We start from the raw sequence: 18685 nt of genomic DNA, 5'->3' as shown, positions 1-18685 counted from the left end.
CACCAGGAGTGCCAGCAAATAAAGCGTGAATTGTCAGAATGAGCAGGGATCGTCATCCTGCACAAATAGTCCATGCCATTGCAGGAATGAGAGACAGAGAGAGACGGATCTGCTGATATCCAACGAGAAGTTTCCGCAGGACAAACAGTTGATGTCCCACTGTCAAGCGCATTCACCACTGCCGTGTACAAGAATCCATGGAATGCCTGTTGCCACTGCACGAAACGAATCTTCCATCAGGGAACAGTCCCCTCCACTCGCATCCTTTGGATCATGAGAGAATCCAGAGAGAGCTGGAACAAGAATTCTCTAACATGCAGCAACGAGCATGAGAAAGAGAGGCACGGTAATCCTCGCCCCACACACCTGGTGGTTTGGGCAGGGTGCATTTCCCCCATCAACTCACACCTTCCAGCTTTCATTACAAGTGAGGTGAATGGGTGCACCATAGAAATCCCAGATCCAGTTCTTCCAGGAGCCCAGCTTAGGATCCAAGGCCAGTGCCCACGAAGATGTCATCACAGAAGGCAGGAGAACAAGCTCGTTCAGTGGCTCTTATAGGTTGCTCTCTCTGATGAGTCCACTGAGGCTGTGGGGACGCCTGCGCTCCAACCGGCGGGCCGATAGCAAGCGGCGCAAGGATGAGGTAGAGCTTAGGTCCCCGCAGCTCTGAAGGTGGATCCCCTCCGGGGAGCACCGCTCGGTCCCCAACCTTGGTACCTGAAAACCCAAGGCAGAAAGAAGTGTTACGCAGGGTTTGATTCGCTGCCCCCAGGAACCTTATTTTCCTGATATCAGGGTCCAGCTCTGCTGCTTGAAAAGTCCCCCATCACAGGGAAAGCAAGTCTGAGCTTGTACAGAATGGTATTATGCAATTCTGCAGAATGCTTGTGCAGAATGGTAGGATGCAATTCAACAAAGACAAGTGCACAGTGTTACCTCTGGGCCACAAAAATGGGAAGCACAAATACTGGACGGGGGATACACTTCTGGGCAGTAGTATATGTGAAAGGGATCTTGGGGTAACAGTGGACTGTAAACTGAATATGAGCAGTCAGTGTGATGCGGTGGCAAAAAAGGCCAATTCAATCCTGGGTTGTATCAAAGGGGCCATAGCGTCGAAATCGCAGGAGGTCATAGCCCCTCTCGATACTGCCCTGGTCAGGCCGCACCTGGGGTATTGTGCGCAGTTCTGGAGGCCTCACTTCAAAAAGGGTGTGGACAAAATCGAGAGGGTGCAGAGGAGAGCGACGAGGATGATCAGGGGTCTGGAGACTGAGCCCTACGAGGAAAGGCTGAGGGCCTTGGGAATGTTTAGTTTGGAGAAGAGGAGATTGAGAGGGGACATGATTGCTCTCTTTAAATATTTGAAAGGCTGTCATCTGGAGGAGGGCAAGGAGCTGTTCCAGTTGGCAGCAGAGGGTAGGACCCGAAGCAATGGGCTTAAATTACATGCACAAAGGTACCAGCTGGATATTAGGAAGAACTTTTTCACCATCAGAGTAGTTCAAAAGTGGAATCAGCTGCCTAGGGAGGTGGTGAGCTCCCCCTCACTGGCAGTTTTCAAGAAGAGGCTGGATGAATACTTGTCAGAGATGCTTTAGGCTGATCCTGCACTGGGCAGGGGGTTGGACTAGATGGTCTGTATGGCCCCTTCCAACTCTATGATCCTATGATTAATTGGAGATTGGAAGCCAGGTCTCCAAATCAGAAAGCATGGCTTCCGAGTAGGCATCAGGGTTAGAGATCCCTGGTGCCCACCAGGGAGGGCAATCTCCCAGTGGTTTGCTTGCTTGCCTGCCAGTCTCTGATGACCAAATCAAAAAAGAGAGACAACCACAGTAAACGCTGAAAACACAAAAGAGAGGAAGTCCCTAACCAGGGCAGCTAATTGCAGAATAATAATGCCAATTGACATCAACAACTGTGAATGATCTTTATACTACAATACATTGTAGTCTAATAAAGAATATTAAAGTGCAAAGGTGCTTACAATAAATAAATTGGCAAGATATTCCACAACATACAATGCTATCTTCTCAATAAATATGAATAAAAACCAAAACTTCAATAAATACTTAAATACAATAAATATAGTCCAGTAATGGCCACAAATAATATGTAATCTTATTCAGTCTCTTCTTGTATTCCATGTATATGCAAGTTGAAGGGGGGCTTTTTGCAAGAGAGAGAGGGAAAGAGAGAATCTCCCCCCTTCTCCTCAGCAAAGAATAGGGTTCCCAGGTGCCCACCAGTGGTGGGCAAACTCCCAGGGATTTGCTCCCCCATCCGCCCAGCAATCGGCAGGAGGGGGCATGCTCCCAGAGCTTGCCTGCCACCAGTAGGCACTCAGGAGCGCGGTGACATCACTTCCGGAAGTGGCATCATTGCGTCACCTGCGGAAGTGTTCCTGCACTTCGTTTGGGGCCCATTTGGATCCCAAACGGGCCGAATCAGCCCCGTGCAGAGCATGGGAGCGCTCGCGTGGCCAGCGTGGTGATGTCACTTCTGGAAGTGATGTCATCACACCGGCACTGGAGTGTGCGCGCGAGAGAAAGAAGAGCTCGTGCCCGGCACAAGGTAAGTGCCAAAGACTCCACCCTCCCAACGGGAGGATGAGGGGTACCTGGCAACCCTAGCAGAGAATTTCATCACAGATTCTTTCTCTCTTGCAAAAAGCCACCCTGGATAGCCTGCCTTCTGTTACATCCACTGCCCCCATCCTCGAGCTCCTGGAGGAAAACCTGAGCAGATTTTTTTGCAAGAGACAGAGAATTCCCTCCCCACACACCACTCTTCCCTTGGAGCAGCTGTTCTTTGTAAGACTACACTACCCAGGGAACCTTGCAGGACTTGACACATGCCCGAGTGTCTTGGGTAGTCCCGCTCCATGATTCCTTGCAGGTCCCCAGCTGTGACAAAATTGATGATAGAGTAACCCCTCGGTACAGTGGCAAAATGGGGCCACCTACAGGCAAGGAAAGGATTTCTATAAACTCATGGGACTCCCCAAGTATGTAGAAAAATATTACTTGGTAGATCAAAAAGGAGATCAAGATAGTGCCCCCCCCAAAAAATAGCCTGATGAGGACAGAACATGCAGTAGGATTGGTGCTGCCAATTCTGGGTTGGTAAATACCAGGAGATGCCTGAGGAGGGTGGAGTTAGGGTTGTAATTCTAGGAGAACTCCATGCCCTATGTAGGAGTGAGTATGCTCTAGGAGTCATAAAATGTTGGGGTTAAATATGCTCAAACAAAATGTTGAGGGCAGGTCAGAGTCAGTTAAAGGGAGAAAAATCACCTCAGGATGGTGGGGGAACCGGCCTGCTTAAACTATCCTAGAGGAAAAGATTTGAGTCACTGGAAAATTTCTTCATTGCTTATCTGCCAACGGCTTTCCGGTAGGCCCCCAATTTCACACACAGCCCAAGAGAAGCTCAAAGCTGCCTACTTTCACAGTATAAACCCATGCTTGTTTTCTCAGAAGGAAGTCTCGCTGAGTTCCGCAAGACATATTTCCAAAGAAGTATGTATAGAATTGCAGGCCTCATAAATCAAAGAAAAAAAGATAGGCAGATAGACGCCATCCACATATCTGGCACATTACAGAGTAACAAAGCAAAAAAGACCGGAAGGAAGTTCAAATCTCAATTAGGAGCTTTGAAACTGGTTCCGCTGTCATAGCCACTCTCCTGTCAAAGACCAAACCGAGATAATCTCTAACACAGCCAGATCAGAAAGTCGTAACATAGCCAATTCATTAGAAGTGCTATTTAGGGGTGGCAGTTTTTTCCAAAATATATCACCCTCTCGGGTGGCCAAGCCTTCTGTCAAGGAGGCCTCTTGCCAATGAATGCTATTGCCTGCTGCCATTCCAAGCATGAAAAAAATACATTTTTTATCCTAGCAGGGTAAAAATAAAAATGCTGCTAGCCTCTATGCCAGCACATCACTTCTGGGTACAATCCAGAATTGACAATGGGTAGCTCTAGGAATTGCTGAAAACTCTATTGTAAAACCATGTGGTAAAAGCAGCTTCCAGTTGTACTCAGGGCCCCCATGTGAAGGGGGAAGGTATGCCTCTGAGAGTGCGTATTCTGGAACACGTATCCAGAATACGTAATGGGGTGAAGGAAGCCCCTTTAACACAACATTTTTTAGATGAGAAACATAAGGCAGAGGAGATAAAAGTAGCAGGACTCTTTACTACCACCAAAGAATCTGACTCGCAACTAACTCTATTGAGAAAGGAGGCGAGGTGGATTCATATGCTAAAAACCTTATCACCACGGGGACTTAATAATGAATTACCACTGAAAAGCTTTCTGGTTTGAGTGTAGTGCCTTTGTAGAATGGAATCCACATTGTCTTTAGTAACCCGTATAGGCATTTTGTCATTACAGGTTGTAAGTTATTTCAAGATATACTGAGAAACTGAGGTTGTAACTTGCAGGTGTCACCGATTTGTGATGAGATCATGGATGTTATTGGTACCTCCCTGTATTGTAAATCTTTTTTTGTACAAAAATGTGAACGCTAGGAACTGCATCACGTAGGAGTTTTCCACGTCATTGGGTGAACTGACGGTGTGCCTGTTAAATGACTTTGGATGGGTGAGCACATGTAGATGTTTTAGCAAGACTATTGGTAATGTGTAATATATAAAATAATCAATCAATGTACTATTAGAGAATATATAAATGAGCTAAAATGAATTTATGTAATATTTATTCATTTTTATGTAGTTGTAAATGGTTGCTCCTGAGGAAGTCCGTGGGGACGAAGAACTAGTTGGAAATTGCCGGCCTTAGTTCCGGGCACCACTGAAGGTTCCACTTTTCATCTTGGAACAAACCATGAACTTGTTTAACCAGCTACTGAAAGGACTTTGATATAGTACAAGTCATTAATTTGCCGCTGCACCCCTTGATCCTCCTGGGGAGGATTCTTGAATGATATATGTAATATAAATTATATGCTGAAACTTGTAAAACGAAGATAAAAATTGGCTGCAATATTGTAATATGCTATATTAAAATAATGATTATGTATATGTAATATATGATTGATAAATAATTGTTTTCCCGTTGGTCTTAGGACCTATATTTCTGGAAGTGTTATATCGGGAAAAGCCAGTTTATTCCACGATTGGCTCTCCATTACAGCTGCAAGACCAGGATGCCTACATTTCCCATCAAAACTTGAGGGAAGCCGACTAGTGTCCAACCTGTGTAAGATGTCACTTGTAGTTTGGCTCTCAGTCAGGGAAGCCACGGCATTCAGTTTGTAAGACTTAAGCAAGACTTTTAATGAAAGGTCACCATACGTCATTCATAGGGTCACCATAAGTCATAAGCAACTCGATAGCACATAGCACACACAAAAATAATTTACAGGGGGAAAAAACTTGAGGTGACGTAGTTATGAGGCAACCTTACTTCCGCTTCCAGCTTGAGTTAGGAGTAGGGTTGCCAGCCTCCAGGTGACAGCTGGACATCTCCTGGAAGTCTTATTGATCTCCAGACCATAGAGATCAATTCCCCTGGAGAAAATGGCTGCTCTGGAGGGTGGACTCTATGGCATTATGCCCTGTTAAGGTCCCTTCCCCCCAAACCCCACCCCCTTTAGGCTCCACCCCTCAAATATCCTGGAATATTCCACCCCGGAGCTTGCAACCCTCATTAGGAGAACTGCATTTCAAAAACCAAACGGGAGTCAATTTTAATGCCTCATTATGCTGTTTCATAGGCCTCCGTTTCTTTCAGAGGGTGGACATGGAGTCAGCTAATTAACGATGCATAAGCGTCATTAGGACAATTAACCTGTCTCATTAAGATCTGGAATATCCCCATGGCAGGGGATTCATCTGCAAGACAGGTGACTCGTCGAAATCAGGGATTTTCCCTTTCTCCTGAAAACGATAACGGCAAATTTGTTTTTGCTTCTCTTCCTTGGCGCTCTGATCCAAACCTCTACTTCGGGTTTTTGATTTATTTATTAGGCTGATAAAAAAGCCAGCTTAAAAGTATTATAAAACCAGACATCTGAAACCAGAGCGTTGGCTGCTTTGTTCTAATCAATATGTAGCATGCAGACTCCCAGATGGTTCTTTGGCCTCCCAGATATGAAGCCTTCCTCCTTATCCTTCTTCCAGCTGCAAACATCTTCTTTTGTGTAAGATTTTTTAACTACACTGTGCTCTCCCGTCTCTCTTGGCTGCTTCATCCATCATTCCCTCTGGGCCTAGTTAATTAGCAAACTAGCATCAACAAATTCCGTTCTCTACCTTGTCACTTCCAGGAAGTGACATCATCGCACCAGCACAAGACCGCATGTATGAGAAACTTTGCAATCACTAATTTTACATAGACCTTGTTAAGATAAGTAGCATGAATGAACCAACAATTTTTATATACTTTGAGAAGATGTTTCAAATCTAGATAACCTTGTCTGGTGTTTGAAATTATAAGACAATTAGTTAGCCCAGAATGTGAGCCCTTATAAAGAGAGACAGTCACTTATTGTTAGGAGATGGTTCTGAAATCCTATAACTTTGAGAAGTTAAATTGATTGGGAACTTCTTCCTCGAAGGTGCACCTTGCCACTGACATTTGGGTAAGATACTTTACTGGACTCATGTAATTGTTTCCCTCTAATGATCTGTGTAGTTATAATGAATGGTATGATTTTCTGTTGATTGAGCTAATATTAAGAATGATGAATAACCATGTTTTAATAATAAAGGCTTGGAATGGAAGCAGAAATTCTGTAATAGTATTGCTTGTATACTATACCCAGTAACGAAACTAAAACATTATTGAGGTGTACCTCTTGCCAGGAGTTAAATGATTTGATATAGGGAAGCTAACTAGACATTTAGGGCTTCTTAAGAGTAGAGATGGGCACGAACAGCAATATGAACAAAAAAAAAGCCACGAACAGCCCAATCTGCTGTTCGCGAACAAGCTGTTTGTGAGGCCCCATTCTAAATGAACAGGTGGTCGTTGCAAACCTAGTTCATTGCTGTTCGTCAAGCCAGACAGTCTGGCACCTGCAATCAATTCCCTTGGCAACTTAGGCAGGGATTGTCTGAACTCTGTCTGAACTCCTGCTGTTGCCCTGGAAACCCCAATCTAAACCCAATTTAGCTTGATAGGCAGGTCTTTCAAGTGTGGAGCTCCAAATTTGTTACAAGGGAACAAAGACCAGCGGGGAGGGGGGCTCCCAGCTCTGGCTTAGTTTGCAGATAGTGAAGAGGGAGAGAGAGTTGCTGTTGGCATTTTGATAGAGGGAGTGCATTGGAGCTTGAATTTTCTTTGTATGTGGTGAGATTGGGATCTACCCCTTCAAGTCCCAGGGCTGCTGCCAGCCTCTGGGCCAAGCTATTATTTATTATTGGTACATTTCCTGCTGCTTGCTCAGGTAAGGTTTCTGGGAGTGGTGCGGTAGGGATCTACCCCTTCAAGTTCCAGGGCTGCTGCCAGGCTCTGGGGCCAAGCTATTATTTATTACTGGTCCCTTTTCTGGTGCCTGCTCAGGTCAAGTTTCTGGGAGTGGTGCAGTAGGGATCTTGACCAAACTTGGATGACAGCTGGAGGAGAGCCTGCTGGCCCCCACGAACAGCCAACCACGAACGTGTTCGTGAACAGGGCCATGTTTGTAGTTGTTCGTGAGTCCCTGTTTGTGGATGGCAATGAACAACGAACATCATGTTCGTTTTTTCCCCTGTTCGTGCCCATCTCTACTTAAGAGTATGCCTATATCTGAACCAGGCCTAACCAGAGTCATACAAAGAGTTTGTTTCCCAGTTTGTTTCAAGAGGAAACACAGCCTGTCTTCCCCTGACATTTCGGTCTTTTGCATCTAAGGGACAAAATACATATATTACATTTTGGGGTGAGTTGGGCCAAGGCTCCCCTGACCTTACATTCTTCCCCTGCAGTCCCACAGCAGCTGCAGGGAATGTCATTTTGAAGATCAGAGCAAGTTCTTTTCACCTAGGCTTGCCAAATTCCAGGTGGATCAGAATTACAACTGATCCTCAGACTGTAGAGATCAATTCCTCTTGAGAAAATGGCTGCTTTGGACAGCAGACTATGTCATCACACCCTGCTGAGATCCCTCCCCTCCCCAACTCTCCCTTCGGGCTCTACCATGAAATCTTCATGAGTTTTCCAAGTAGGGTTTGCCAGGACCCCTCACACTGGGCAAGAGGCGTGAGACCTGGTGCTCATCTTTCTTGCTGTCTTTGCGGCTGCATGATGACGTCATCGCACAGGGCCTCGTGCTGTCCCTGGGAGCACTCCCATGCTCTGCAGTGGGCCAGTTCTGGACCATTTGGGGCCGAAATCAGCCCGCAGCAGAGTGCAGGAGCACTGCCAGGATGGCTCTAGAGAGCTCCTGTACTTCACAATGGGCCAATTTAGGCCCCAAATGGGCCCGATTCAGCCTGTTTGGGGCCCAAATCAGCCCACTGTAGAGCACAAGAATGCACTGCCCCACTCAGTCAAGACAAGAGTGCACCCCGGGAGGTGCATTTCATTGGCTTTCCCCCCGCCAGCCAGGTAAGCACGGACAGGGGATGGAGGGTGGGAGCGGGGGATCCCCTGCCCTCAGTGGGGGACAGGCAACCCTATTTCTCGCTGAGAACTGCAGCCTGTGGGGAAGATGGTCTCCTGCCTCCCCCTCACACCATGTTCAGAAATTAAATGCCCCAGCAAGAAGTTATTTACATACATTTGAAGCAGCACGCACTCAGGATACTCTCTGTGCCGTTCCAAAGTTCTGTAAATAACTCCCTGCCAGGGGCCATTTCAGCAGGGAAAGCGTGTTGGGTCGGCGGAACTTAGACCCAGCTTATCAAGAATCATAATACAAAGTTTGGTCCTCAGGCTCTAAGGAGATATGAGGTTTTTTAATGAGTTGGGTGGAAGTTCAGTGCACAGGCAAGCTCCCCCCAAAGGCAAATGATACCCTCCCAGGGCTGTTTTGAGTTGGGAAAATGGTGAAGTCAGACCCCCCCCCCCGTGCCATTGTTTTGATTTGAATTAGGCCCTGGGAACACTTGAGAAATTAGTTTCCTGCAGCTACTGCCTTCCTCTTGCAAACCCTGCCCCAAGCCATCAAAAAATGCCATGTCTACTTTTGAGTCGAAACACCATGAAAAATTCTCTGGCAGTCTGCTACTCAATGTACGAGACCCATCACACTTCAAAATGGTAAGATGGTGGTTGTTCTAGAGTACGGCTGCCCACCTACAGGTGATGGCTGGAGATCTCCTGGAATTACAGCTGATCTCCAGGCCACAGAGATCAGTTCCCCCTGGATAAAATGGCTGCTTTTGAGGGATAACCTGCTGAGGTCCCCCTTCTCCAACAAACTCACCCTCTCCAGGATCCGAACTCCTAAAATCTCCAGGAATTTCCCAACCTGGAGCTGGCAACTCTGTTCTAGAGGCAATTCCTGATCTCCTATCTCTTTCCATTTGTTTCACCAGAAAATCAGACCCTTGGTAGGGGTTGTGGATCAGCAGTAAAGCATGTGTTTTATATGCTGAAGGTCAGAGATTCAGTCCTTGACATTTCTGGCTAATTAAATCAAGCCCAAAGTTTTGAGAAAGACCCTTTTCAGTCAGAGGTTAACAGAGGGCTACTGCCAATCAGAATAATATTGCTGGATGGATCAGTCATCTTACTCATTATGATGAACATTATTTTAAGCATATTAATTAGGGCTGCTAGGCATGGTTTGGCAAACAGCAGGAGCAGGCACTGCCAATGACAACAGTTTAGGAGAAAACCCAGAAGTTACATCAGTCTTCTCTAGGAGTCACCAGAAACTCTATGGTCACCGTAGAGTTGCCTGCGATTCCTAGAGAGGACTGATCTGAGGTTTCCTCAGAAGTGATGCCACAGTTTTGAGCCAATGGCCATTTTTGTTTGTTTTCATTCAAAGCAATGGCAGGAAATGAGAGCTGAGGGCAATGAATTCTCCACCCCCGCTGGGGGCTTGGCAGGCCTAGTATCAGTTATAATATCATTTATAATGTTCTTCGTGTTCCTGTTTTTCTTGTCTCTGCATACTGTTCCAGCCAATGCTCCCAGTACAAAATACTTCCACTCCATTGCCAATAGACAAATGAACAGCAGTGAAATCCTAAACAGAGTTACTTCAGTCTAAGCTCATTGTAGCCAATAGGCTTAGACTGGAGTAACTCTACTTAGGATTTTACTATTAATGAATGAGATTTTTAATTAGTTTCTCCTTTGTTTGGGTTTTTCTCATTTGCTTCTCATGTCAAAATAAATTAGATGAATGGAGTTCATTCTTTTTTTCATTTTGAAACGAAACGCATACCTTGGCTCATGTCCTACCATGAGCTGCATCGACCACTTTTCCAACAACCACTTGATATTTTACCACACAAAGCAGTCAAAGGAGAAAGCCCTCTTGAGCGGGAAGAGAGGGGACTGCTTACTCCCTTCACTTGCCAGCCATTTGTATGCACCAAAATGTCAAACATTCACCCCATGTCAAGATGCTTCTCTCCCACTGAGGGAGGAAAATTTCAGGTACCTCTAGTAGAAAAAAACAGAGGGGGGGAGATTTTGAGGGGGGGACCAGAGTGGAAAGGGTTAAACCACCCCTCCCTCCCTAGCTGGTGTTTTGCTTTCAACTACAGCTGCCAGAGGTTGTTTTTCATAGTACAGAAAAAGGAAGGTGATGGTATTTAACCGCATGCAATGTGTTATTGCAGCCTTCCAATTTCCTTTATGGCCAAGCATGGCTGCCTCTTTCCTCCCTCCCCATTTTGCAGGCACCAGCTGCAGAGACTGCAATCTTCTTGGGGCAGAGAACATGTGTTTTTATGCTCAGTAAAACTCCTTGCACTTTCTGCTGCAGCAACCACAGCACTACCCCATGTCCTCTTTGCTCCATACCTGCTTGTGGCCCTGGGGGCCGTGCCCGATCGTTTCCACTCCCGATGAAGCCAAGTTACGCTTGGACCTGTGCAGAAAGCGGGCCATGAGACCCCGGGTCCCACGGCACACCTTTAGGTCCCCCAGGGAACGGGTGGCTGTCTTGGGCAGGTGTTGCATAACTTTCCATGGCACTTCCAGCTTTGCCTTGCCCACCAGGTGGCCCCGTGAGAGCGAGGGTGGCTCACGACCCAAAGGATGCAGAAGGCAAGCCTCCAAGCTTGGCCCTGAAAAGAAACAAGGAACAGGCGGGATAAAAGGATGGCCACAGAGTTTTATTCCTGGCCGCTAAGAATCCGTCTACTAGTTCTCACACCTTATTTGTCTTTGGCACTAAGCAGAATCAACCTCCTGAGCCAAGATGGTCCCAACATTCCGCCACGAGAAAGACAAAATTCCGCAACCCGTGTGAATGTTTACTTTCTACCCTTTTTTGCTTCTGCTCTTTCCACCACAGCTGCTCAAGAGGCCCTTGTGCACACTTACAAACAACAGCCACATTGAAAAACAATCAGACAGACTCAACTGAGTGAACAAGCAGATCTTTAACTGGCCCAAGAAACGGAGCGCACTTGGGCAAGTCAAGTGGGGAGAATATGCCATAACCGAGGCATCATGTTTTAGAAGAAGCCACATCTCATGCCCCTGCCCACTTTATTTCAGATCATGGTGGCTCAGTGCTGCCACAGAGCAGAGCTTCAGACTTTGCCTGCAGTCCCTGGGCAGTTTCCTCTGGGAGTAGGCCCTCCACACACCCCTGGTTCTAGACCGTGTAGGTTAATTAAGTACCTTTGGAGAATTCCTCCAGAAGCTTCCACCATCTAGTCACTGAAAAAGCTTATTCAGCAATGGCTGTAGCTTCTGCAATCTCACTCCAGGAGCTTCCCACCCTCCACCCCCTGCCCCCACTTATCTGGCTGGCGGGGGGAAACGCGGCTCCTGGGGTGCGCCTCCTGGCAGCATGGCACTCTCCGGCATGCCACAATGGCCTGATTCGAGCCAAATCGGGCCGGTGCATAGTGCTTTACTACCAGCGCCTACGGGTGGCTGTGGCAAAGGAGGGGGATGGTTGGGGCTGCCGCTGTTTTTGAGGCAGACGCTGATAGTAAAGCCAGGACAAGACAAGACGCAGAAAATGTCCAAACATGTGACTCAAAAACATGTTCCGTGAGATACGTCTGTCCAAAGTTTGTAACTGCCATGAGGAAGGGGACAGTCTGAAATGGGAGGATCTTGGCTGGCTTGCCCGTTATGGTTACAACGGAACTCGAAACTGAAATATTTGTGAAAATATACCTCCATAAATTATTCTGTGATATGTTGTATGCTTCTGATGAATGCACTGCAATTTGAATTCGCCTTAGGAAGTCACGTTGTATCACATATGTTCCATCTGTTTACTGTGAGGCATGATCACTTTAACGAACTGGCACTAGCACTTTATAGCTCTAAGAAAATTGTTTACAAGCGCTTGGCACTTTAGAACTGAATTTAGATTTGTCCTTGTATTAATTGCTATTTATATGATATGTTATTGAACAGATTAATTGCCTGCACTCTGGTTGGACCGGTTGCCCTTAAACTTTATGGACTTCTATGTTTCATGATTAACTAAGACATATTATGTTCACACTGTTAAAGCATAAATATTATTATAGAGACATTAAACTTTGTGTATATCTTAGTAAGTTAATCATGGAGTAGATTCCTTTTCTTTGCTGTTCAGACCGTGATTCTCTCATATGCTGACCGCCTGGAGGCCGGCAACCACCTAGAGGCTACCAGGGTTGCCAATCTCTAGGTGGGGCCTGGGAATGACAATTGCTCTCCAGACAATAGATATCAGTTCCCCTGGAGAAAAAAGCTGCTTTGGACAATGGATTCTATGGCATTATACCAAGGTGAGCTCTCCCTCCTCTCCAAATCCCACCCTCCCCAGGCTCCACCCCCAAAATCTCCAGGAATTTTCCAATCCAGAGTTAGCAACCCTGGAGGCTATTCATGGCCATTTCCACACTGCTTACCTTGTTCCGGAAAACAGCGAAATCTCGCGCGAAATCTTGCAAGATTTCGCGTGAGATTTCGCTGTTTTCCGGAACAAGGAAAGCAGTGTGGAAACAGCCCATGTTTTATGTACTCCTACTGTTCCTATTCACACCACAGACTGCTCTTATTGTCTATTCCTTGTCCCTAGCAAATCACAGGCTCTCTTTTTGTATTTCATCTATGGCTTTAAAAATTTTTGCAAGTGTGATTCCCTAAGCTTTGTCATCCTTCAGGGGTCAGTCTGTCAGTACCTTTACAAACAAAGTACTGGCCGGGGTCAGTCCAGTCCCCACAGTTCCTAGAAGTTAAATCTCTGACTGCGGGAAAGAATGCATCTCTTCTCCATTTATTTATTTATTTAGGGTATTTATATGCTGCCCCTCCAGAGACCTGCTTGACGCAGCTTGCAAGCTAAAAATAATACCATTAAAATCAGCAACATAAATTATCGATACTAAAAACAAACCACTGAGCAGCTTAAAAATATCCACAACACAGTCCTCGGACTAGAAGCAGACTATGAAACAGATTTTTTTAAAAAAAGATTTAAAACTCCTTAGGTTAAAAAAGCCTAGGTGCCTATAAGATAAGAAAGGAGGTGGCCAGACGAACCTTGAGACATTCCAGAAACAGGAAAAAGCGGTGAGAGAGAATAGCTGCCGTAGGTCCCCAAACAAGCCTCATGGCTGAGAGTCTATCTACACAAGACGGCTTACACGAGGATGCTCAAGTGATATATTTTCTGTCTGGGCTTATATTCAAGTGTACTCTGTTTCCCTAGCAGTGCATGTGTATCCACAATGGGAGAACAAGTGTAAGATCCTACACTTGATCCTACTCATATAAGCAGGGGTCATTTCGTAGAAAAAGAGCTGCAGGAACTCATTAGCATAACTCACCAAAAGTGTGTCATTAGCATAACTGATTTGCATATGCCACACCCCCTGACTTCACCTATCCTGGCTGTTTTGGACCCAATCCTGGCCATTCAGGGCCAAAATTGGGGCCAAAATGGCAAAAGGGGGCTGAAAATGGCCAAAAAGGAGCTCAAAATGGTCAGGATCCATCATCCGTCAGAGACCCGATCTGGGCTGTTTCAGGACCAATCCTAGCTGTTTTGGGACCAAAATGGCTGAAATTGGCCATTTTGGGCCCATTTGGGCCTGGATCTGGACTAAAACGGCCGGGACCAGGTTGGTGCCGGGCAGGGGAGGGTTCCTTCACCTGGCACCTACCTGATCCGGGTCATTTCGGCCCCAATCCAGGCCGCAATGGGCCCAAAATGGCCAAGAGTCAGGTGGCCGGGGCCACCTGACGTGACCTCTTTGGAGAACTACCAGAACTGCGTTCCTCCGCGTTCCCCCTCAAAATGAGCCTTGCATATAAGAGCTACGCTACACGAGATGCCCAACATCTGCCAGGTTCCCACAAGATTACCTGGGAAGGGTAGTTGGGCTTCACCCCAACCTCCTGGAGGAAAACCCGAGTGGAGCAGATTTTTGCAAGAGTGTCTCTTGCAAAAATCTGCTCCACTTAGGGTTTCCTCCAGGAGCTTGGAGGCAGGGACATGTCAGAGCAGCAATAGAAGGGCTAGAAGGACAGGAGGAAAAGAGTCAGCGAGTGGAGCCCAAAGAGAGCCAAGCCCAAAGCTGACAGGTGGATAGCAGTGGCAGAAGGAGCTGCTGAGGCCGCCACCACCACAGCTGCTAGACTCAACCATCCCTTCTCACTGAGACACTCTTGTAAAAATCCGCTCCACTCGGGTTTTCCTCCAGGAGCTCAGGTGTGGGGCTACACTACACCTCCCAGGTAAACTTGCAGGAACCTGACATGTATCAGCCGTCTCATGTAGTTTAGCTCTAAGATGTCTTGTGTCGAGACTCTGAGTGGGGATTTAATAACAACAGCAACAACAACATTTGATTTATATACCACCATTCAGGGCAACTTAACACCCACTCAGAGTGGTTAACAAAGTATGTTATTATTATCCTCACGGACAATCACCCTGTGAGGTGAGTGGGGCTGAGAGAGCTCTGACTGACCCAAGGTCACCCAGCTGGCTTCAAGCGGAGGAGTGGGGAATCAAAACCGGTTCTCCAGATTAGAGTCCCATTACTCTTAACCACTACACCAAACTGGCTCCCAGATGCTCATCTGTAAACCACACCAGCTCTTAAAGCAAAGCCTAGGCAGCCCACAAATCTTTGCTTTGGAAACAGGGCTTTTACCATTATTCTTGCCTGCGCCTTCGATTTTCTATTCCAGGGTCCTTTTGTCTTAGCAGCGGGGGGTGGGGGGAGAGAAAAACCACACTAATCAAAATTCCCCCTTCTGTACACTGATGGTTCTCCTTTGCAACAGGGTTGTTTCCCCTGACCCGCTTCCCCCTCCGTCCTCTTGTTGTTACTGAAAATGCTTATTAAAATAAAATATGACAAGAAAGCTTTTAATTGGTCTTGAAGGCGCAAAGCTCAGCAGAGCAGCAAGCGCTTGAGTTTAAACAATGTACACCAATTAGGCTCAGTTACTGAGGGAAACTTAATACCGGCTGTACTGTTGTTATTTTTGCTTGTTCCCGCTTGGATCGGAAATTGCTGTGGAGGCTATTTGAGATCTCGCGGAGCAGAGCATCTCACAGACAGAGTTATGATACCTATTCCAATACAGCCTCAGTAATGTTCTCGTGGCCTCCAACATTTCACAGAGAAATGCGCTCACAATGCCCTTATCCATAGATTTGGGGGTTGTGGCATAGCCCCACTCCATAGTACACGTGCCACATGCTGAATAAATTTTAAAAACTCAAAAAACAGCATTGCTGGGGTAAACAAAGGGTCCATCTTAAATTTACGAACTGTGGTTTGGGAAATTTCTGGAGAGTAGGGTAGTAGGAGCAGAGGGACCTCAGTGGTGTATAATGCCACAGAGTTCAACCTCGAAAGCAGCCATTTTCTCCAGGGGAACTGATCCCTGTCATCTGGAGATTGGTTGCAATTCCAGATCTCCAGGCCTCCCCTGGAGGTTGGCAATCCTAGTTCATCTAGAACAGCATCTCATTTCCCCCAGTGGCCAATCAGGTACCCTAAAACTATGGCTTCAACCACTCCATACCCAAGACCTGCTGAAGGGCAAACATGTGACATTAAAGTCATGTGACAGGAAGGGAAGAGACTTAGAGATCTCAACACTGCTTCTGCAAATGCTGGAAGATTTGGGGGAGTGTGCTTGGGGAGGGCGGAGTTTGAGGAGGAAGTCATGTCGCTTCCCGGCGATGCTCTAGGCTGTATCCCCTAACCTCTATGGCCTTTACTATTGACTATTTCCCTTTACTAAGGGAAATTATAGAGATCAGTTTCTCCGGGAGAAATGGTAGCAAAGCAGCGTTACCAGCTTCCAGGTGGGCCTGGAGATCTCCCGGAATAACAACTGATCTCCAAACTGCAGAGATCACGTCCCCTAGAGAAAATGGCTGCTTTGGAGGGTGGACTTTATGGCATTAGGAAGATCAGGGCTAATTTCAAGGGGGAAACGCGCAGGAACGCAGTTCTGGCAGTTCCCCGAAAAGGTCACATGTCAAGTGGCCCCGCCCACCTGACTCTCAGCCAGTTTGGGCCTGCTTCAGCCTGGATTGGGGCCGAAATGGCCCAGATCAGGCCTCTGACGGGTGGTGGATCACTCTCCCACTCAGCAGCAGCCCGATCCTGACTGATCCTGGGCCCCTTTTTGGCCATTTTCAGCCCCTTTTTGCCATTTTTGGGCCCAATTTCGGCCTGAATGGCCAGGATTGGGTCCAAAACAGCCGGGATAGGTGATGCCAGGGGGTGTGGCATATGCAAATCAGTTATGCTAATGACACACTTCTGGTGATGGCAAGGGGCGTGGCATATGCTAATGAGTTGTGCAAATGAGTTCCTCCAGCTGTTTTTCTACAAAATGACCCCTAAGGAAGATGAGTTATCATTTAACTTGTTATGCAACCATCTCGCAACATATCTTGGAGATTTGTCTCCCCTGTCCATCCACCCCATGCATTTTTATCCACACATCAAGTTTTGTTTAGACGTTTATTTGATTGGTTTAGTCATGTCTCTCACCTGTGATCTATATTACACCCTTAAAAGACAATTTAATTAATTTTAAACAAATTAATTGAGTCTCTGTGTGTCCCCGTGTTGACCCGCTGGGGCAAATTAGGAGGACGCAGATTTTTCATGACCCACCTTTACAGAAGTGCAGTAAAAGAAGGAATGGCAACTATGCCGCAATGTGAATGCTAATTACGGTGAGTGATATAATGTTTCTATCATTGCATAATGATATTGCTGGCAATAAGGAAATAATAATGCAGGCATTAAGGATCTTTTTCCCAGCTGGGTGGTTTCAGAATTACAGTAATTAACATGATAAGAGGACATGATTAGCCCATAATTCAAATTCAGCATCTTTACTCCTTCCTTATGTCATCTTTATAGAGTGCTACAAGACTGCCTAAGCAGTCCTAGTTCTCACCTGTATCAGAGGAATTCGATGTGTCGTCCTCCAAAGCTTTGGTGCAGAATACCTCCTGGAAATCACCTGGGAAAGGGAGAAATGTCAGCCAGGAGAGAGAGAGGGTTAAACTTTGGAGATGTCCATTGACCAAGTTGTGCCAAAGGTCTTCTCAGCCTCCTCTTCAAGGCTGAATGCCCCAGGCCATTGACAATACCCACGTAGCTCAGAGCCAAGCTACAAGTGACGAACGACACTTGCCTGGCAAGTGAACAGACTCAGGGCCAAGCTACACATGACGAATGACACTTGAACAGCAAGTGTATTTCTCCCTGTTCACTTGCCCTCCACTCAATCCACTTGCCGTTCAAGTGTCATTCGTCATGTGTAGCTTGGCCCTCATGTGTATTCCTCCCTGTTCACTTGCCCTCCACTTGCGCTCCACTTGATGATCAAGTGGAGCGCAAGTGGAGGGCAAGTGAACAGGGAGGAATACACGTGAGTCCGTTCACTTGCCAGGCAAGTGTCATTCGTCACTTGTAGCTTAGCTCTCCGTTTAATAATCCATTGCTCAGCACTGGGAAATTGCAAGAGCTTCTGCAGAAGGCAGAGTGATAAGGGTGAGTCCAGGGCAGGAGATGTCAAGGGTGGGGACGGCTCTGACCGTGTGCCAAAACAAACGCACTGCTAAGCATTGTGTAGACTTTGTATCACCAGGGGGCAGAAGGACTCCCATCTCGTCTTACATTCTCCTTGCTACTCTGGCAGTTAAAGCCATGTGTTTGAGGAAATGGGGCGGGGGGCACAAATAGTATCATGAGGTAGATTCTGCCCGTGGTTCATCCGTTGGCAACCTTTGGACCGTAATTTCTTTCCGGCTCTTTCACACACAATTTTTATCCCATCTCTCAAAGGAACTCGGAGCAGGATGTATACTTTGCTCCTCCTTCCTATTATCCTTGGAACCCTATGAAGCCACTTATGCCAAGGACATGGACTATGACACTCCACAGATCAGTTCTCACAGGCTAGGCTTGCCAACCTCTAGGTGGGGCCTGGAGATCTCTCAGAATTGCAACTGGTCTCCGGGCGATAGAGATTAGTTCCTCTGGAGAAAATGGCTGCTTTGGAAGGTTCCTCCTATCCCCAAATCCAACCTCCCCATGCT

The 18685-nt window shown here is 46.7% G+C and overlaps 1 protein-coding gene across 1 annotated transcript in view; it reads right to left on the bottom strand.

Annotated features, from left to right (window-relative positions):
- Positions 1-533: 533 nt before the first annotated feature.
- Positions 534-18685, bottom strand: part of ENTREP3 (endosomal transmembrane epsin interactor 3) — a 39416-nt gene continuing 21264 nt past the window's right edge. The window contains exons 9-11 of the mRNA XM_054973221.1: positions 17539-17604; positions 10942-11207; positions 534-720 (exon numbers count right to left, since the gene is read on the bottom strand). Coding sequence (XP_054829196.1) covers positions 556-720; positions 10942-11207; positions 17539-17604 — 497 coding nt within the window. The 3' untranslated portion in view covers positions 534-555. The remainder of the gene's footprint in view (positions 721-10941; positions 11208-17538; positions 17605-18685) is intronic.

The sequence above is a fragment of the Eublepharis macularius genome, chromosome 1 (genome assembly GCF_028583425.1).
Source record: "Eublepharis macularius isolate TG4126 chromosome 1, MPM_Emac_v1.0, whole genome shotgun sequence".
Classification (NCBI taxonomy): domain Eukaryota; kingdom Metazoa; phylum Chordata; class Lepidosauria; order Squamata; family Eublepharidae; genus Eublepharis; species Eublepharis macularius.
Note: the sequence above shows the minus strand (reverse complement) of the source record. Positions and strands in the feature narration are given on the sequence as shown.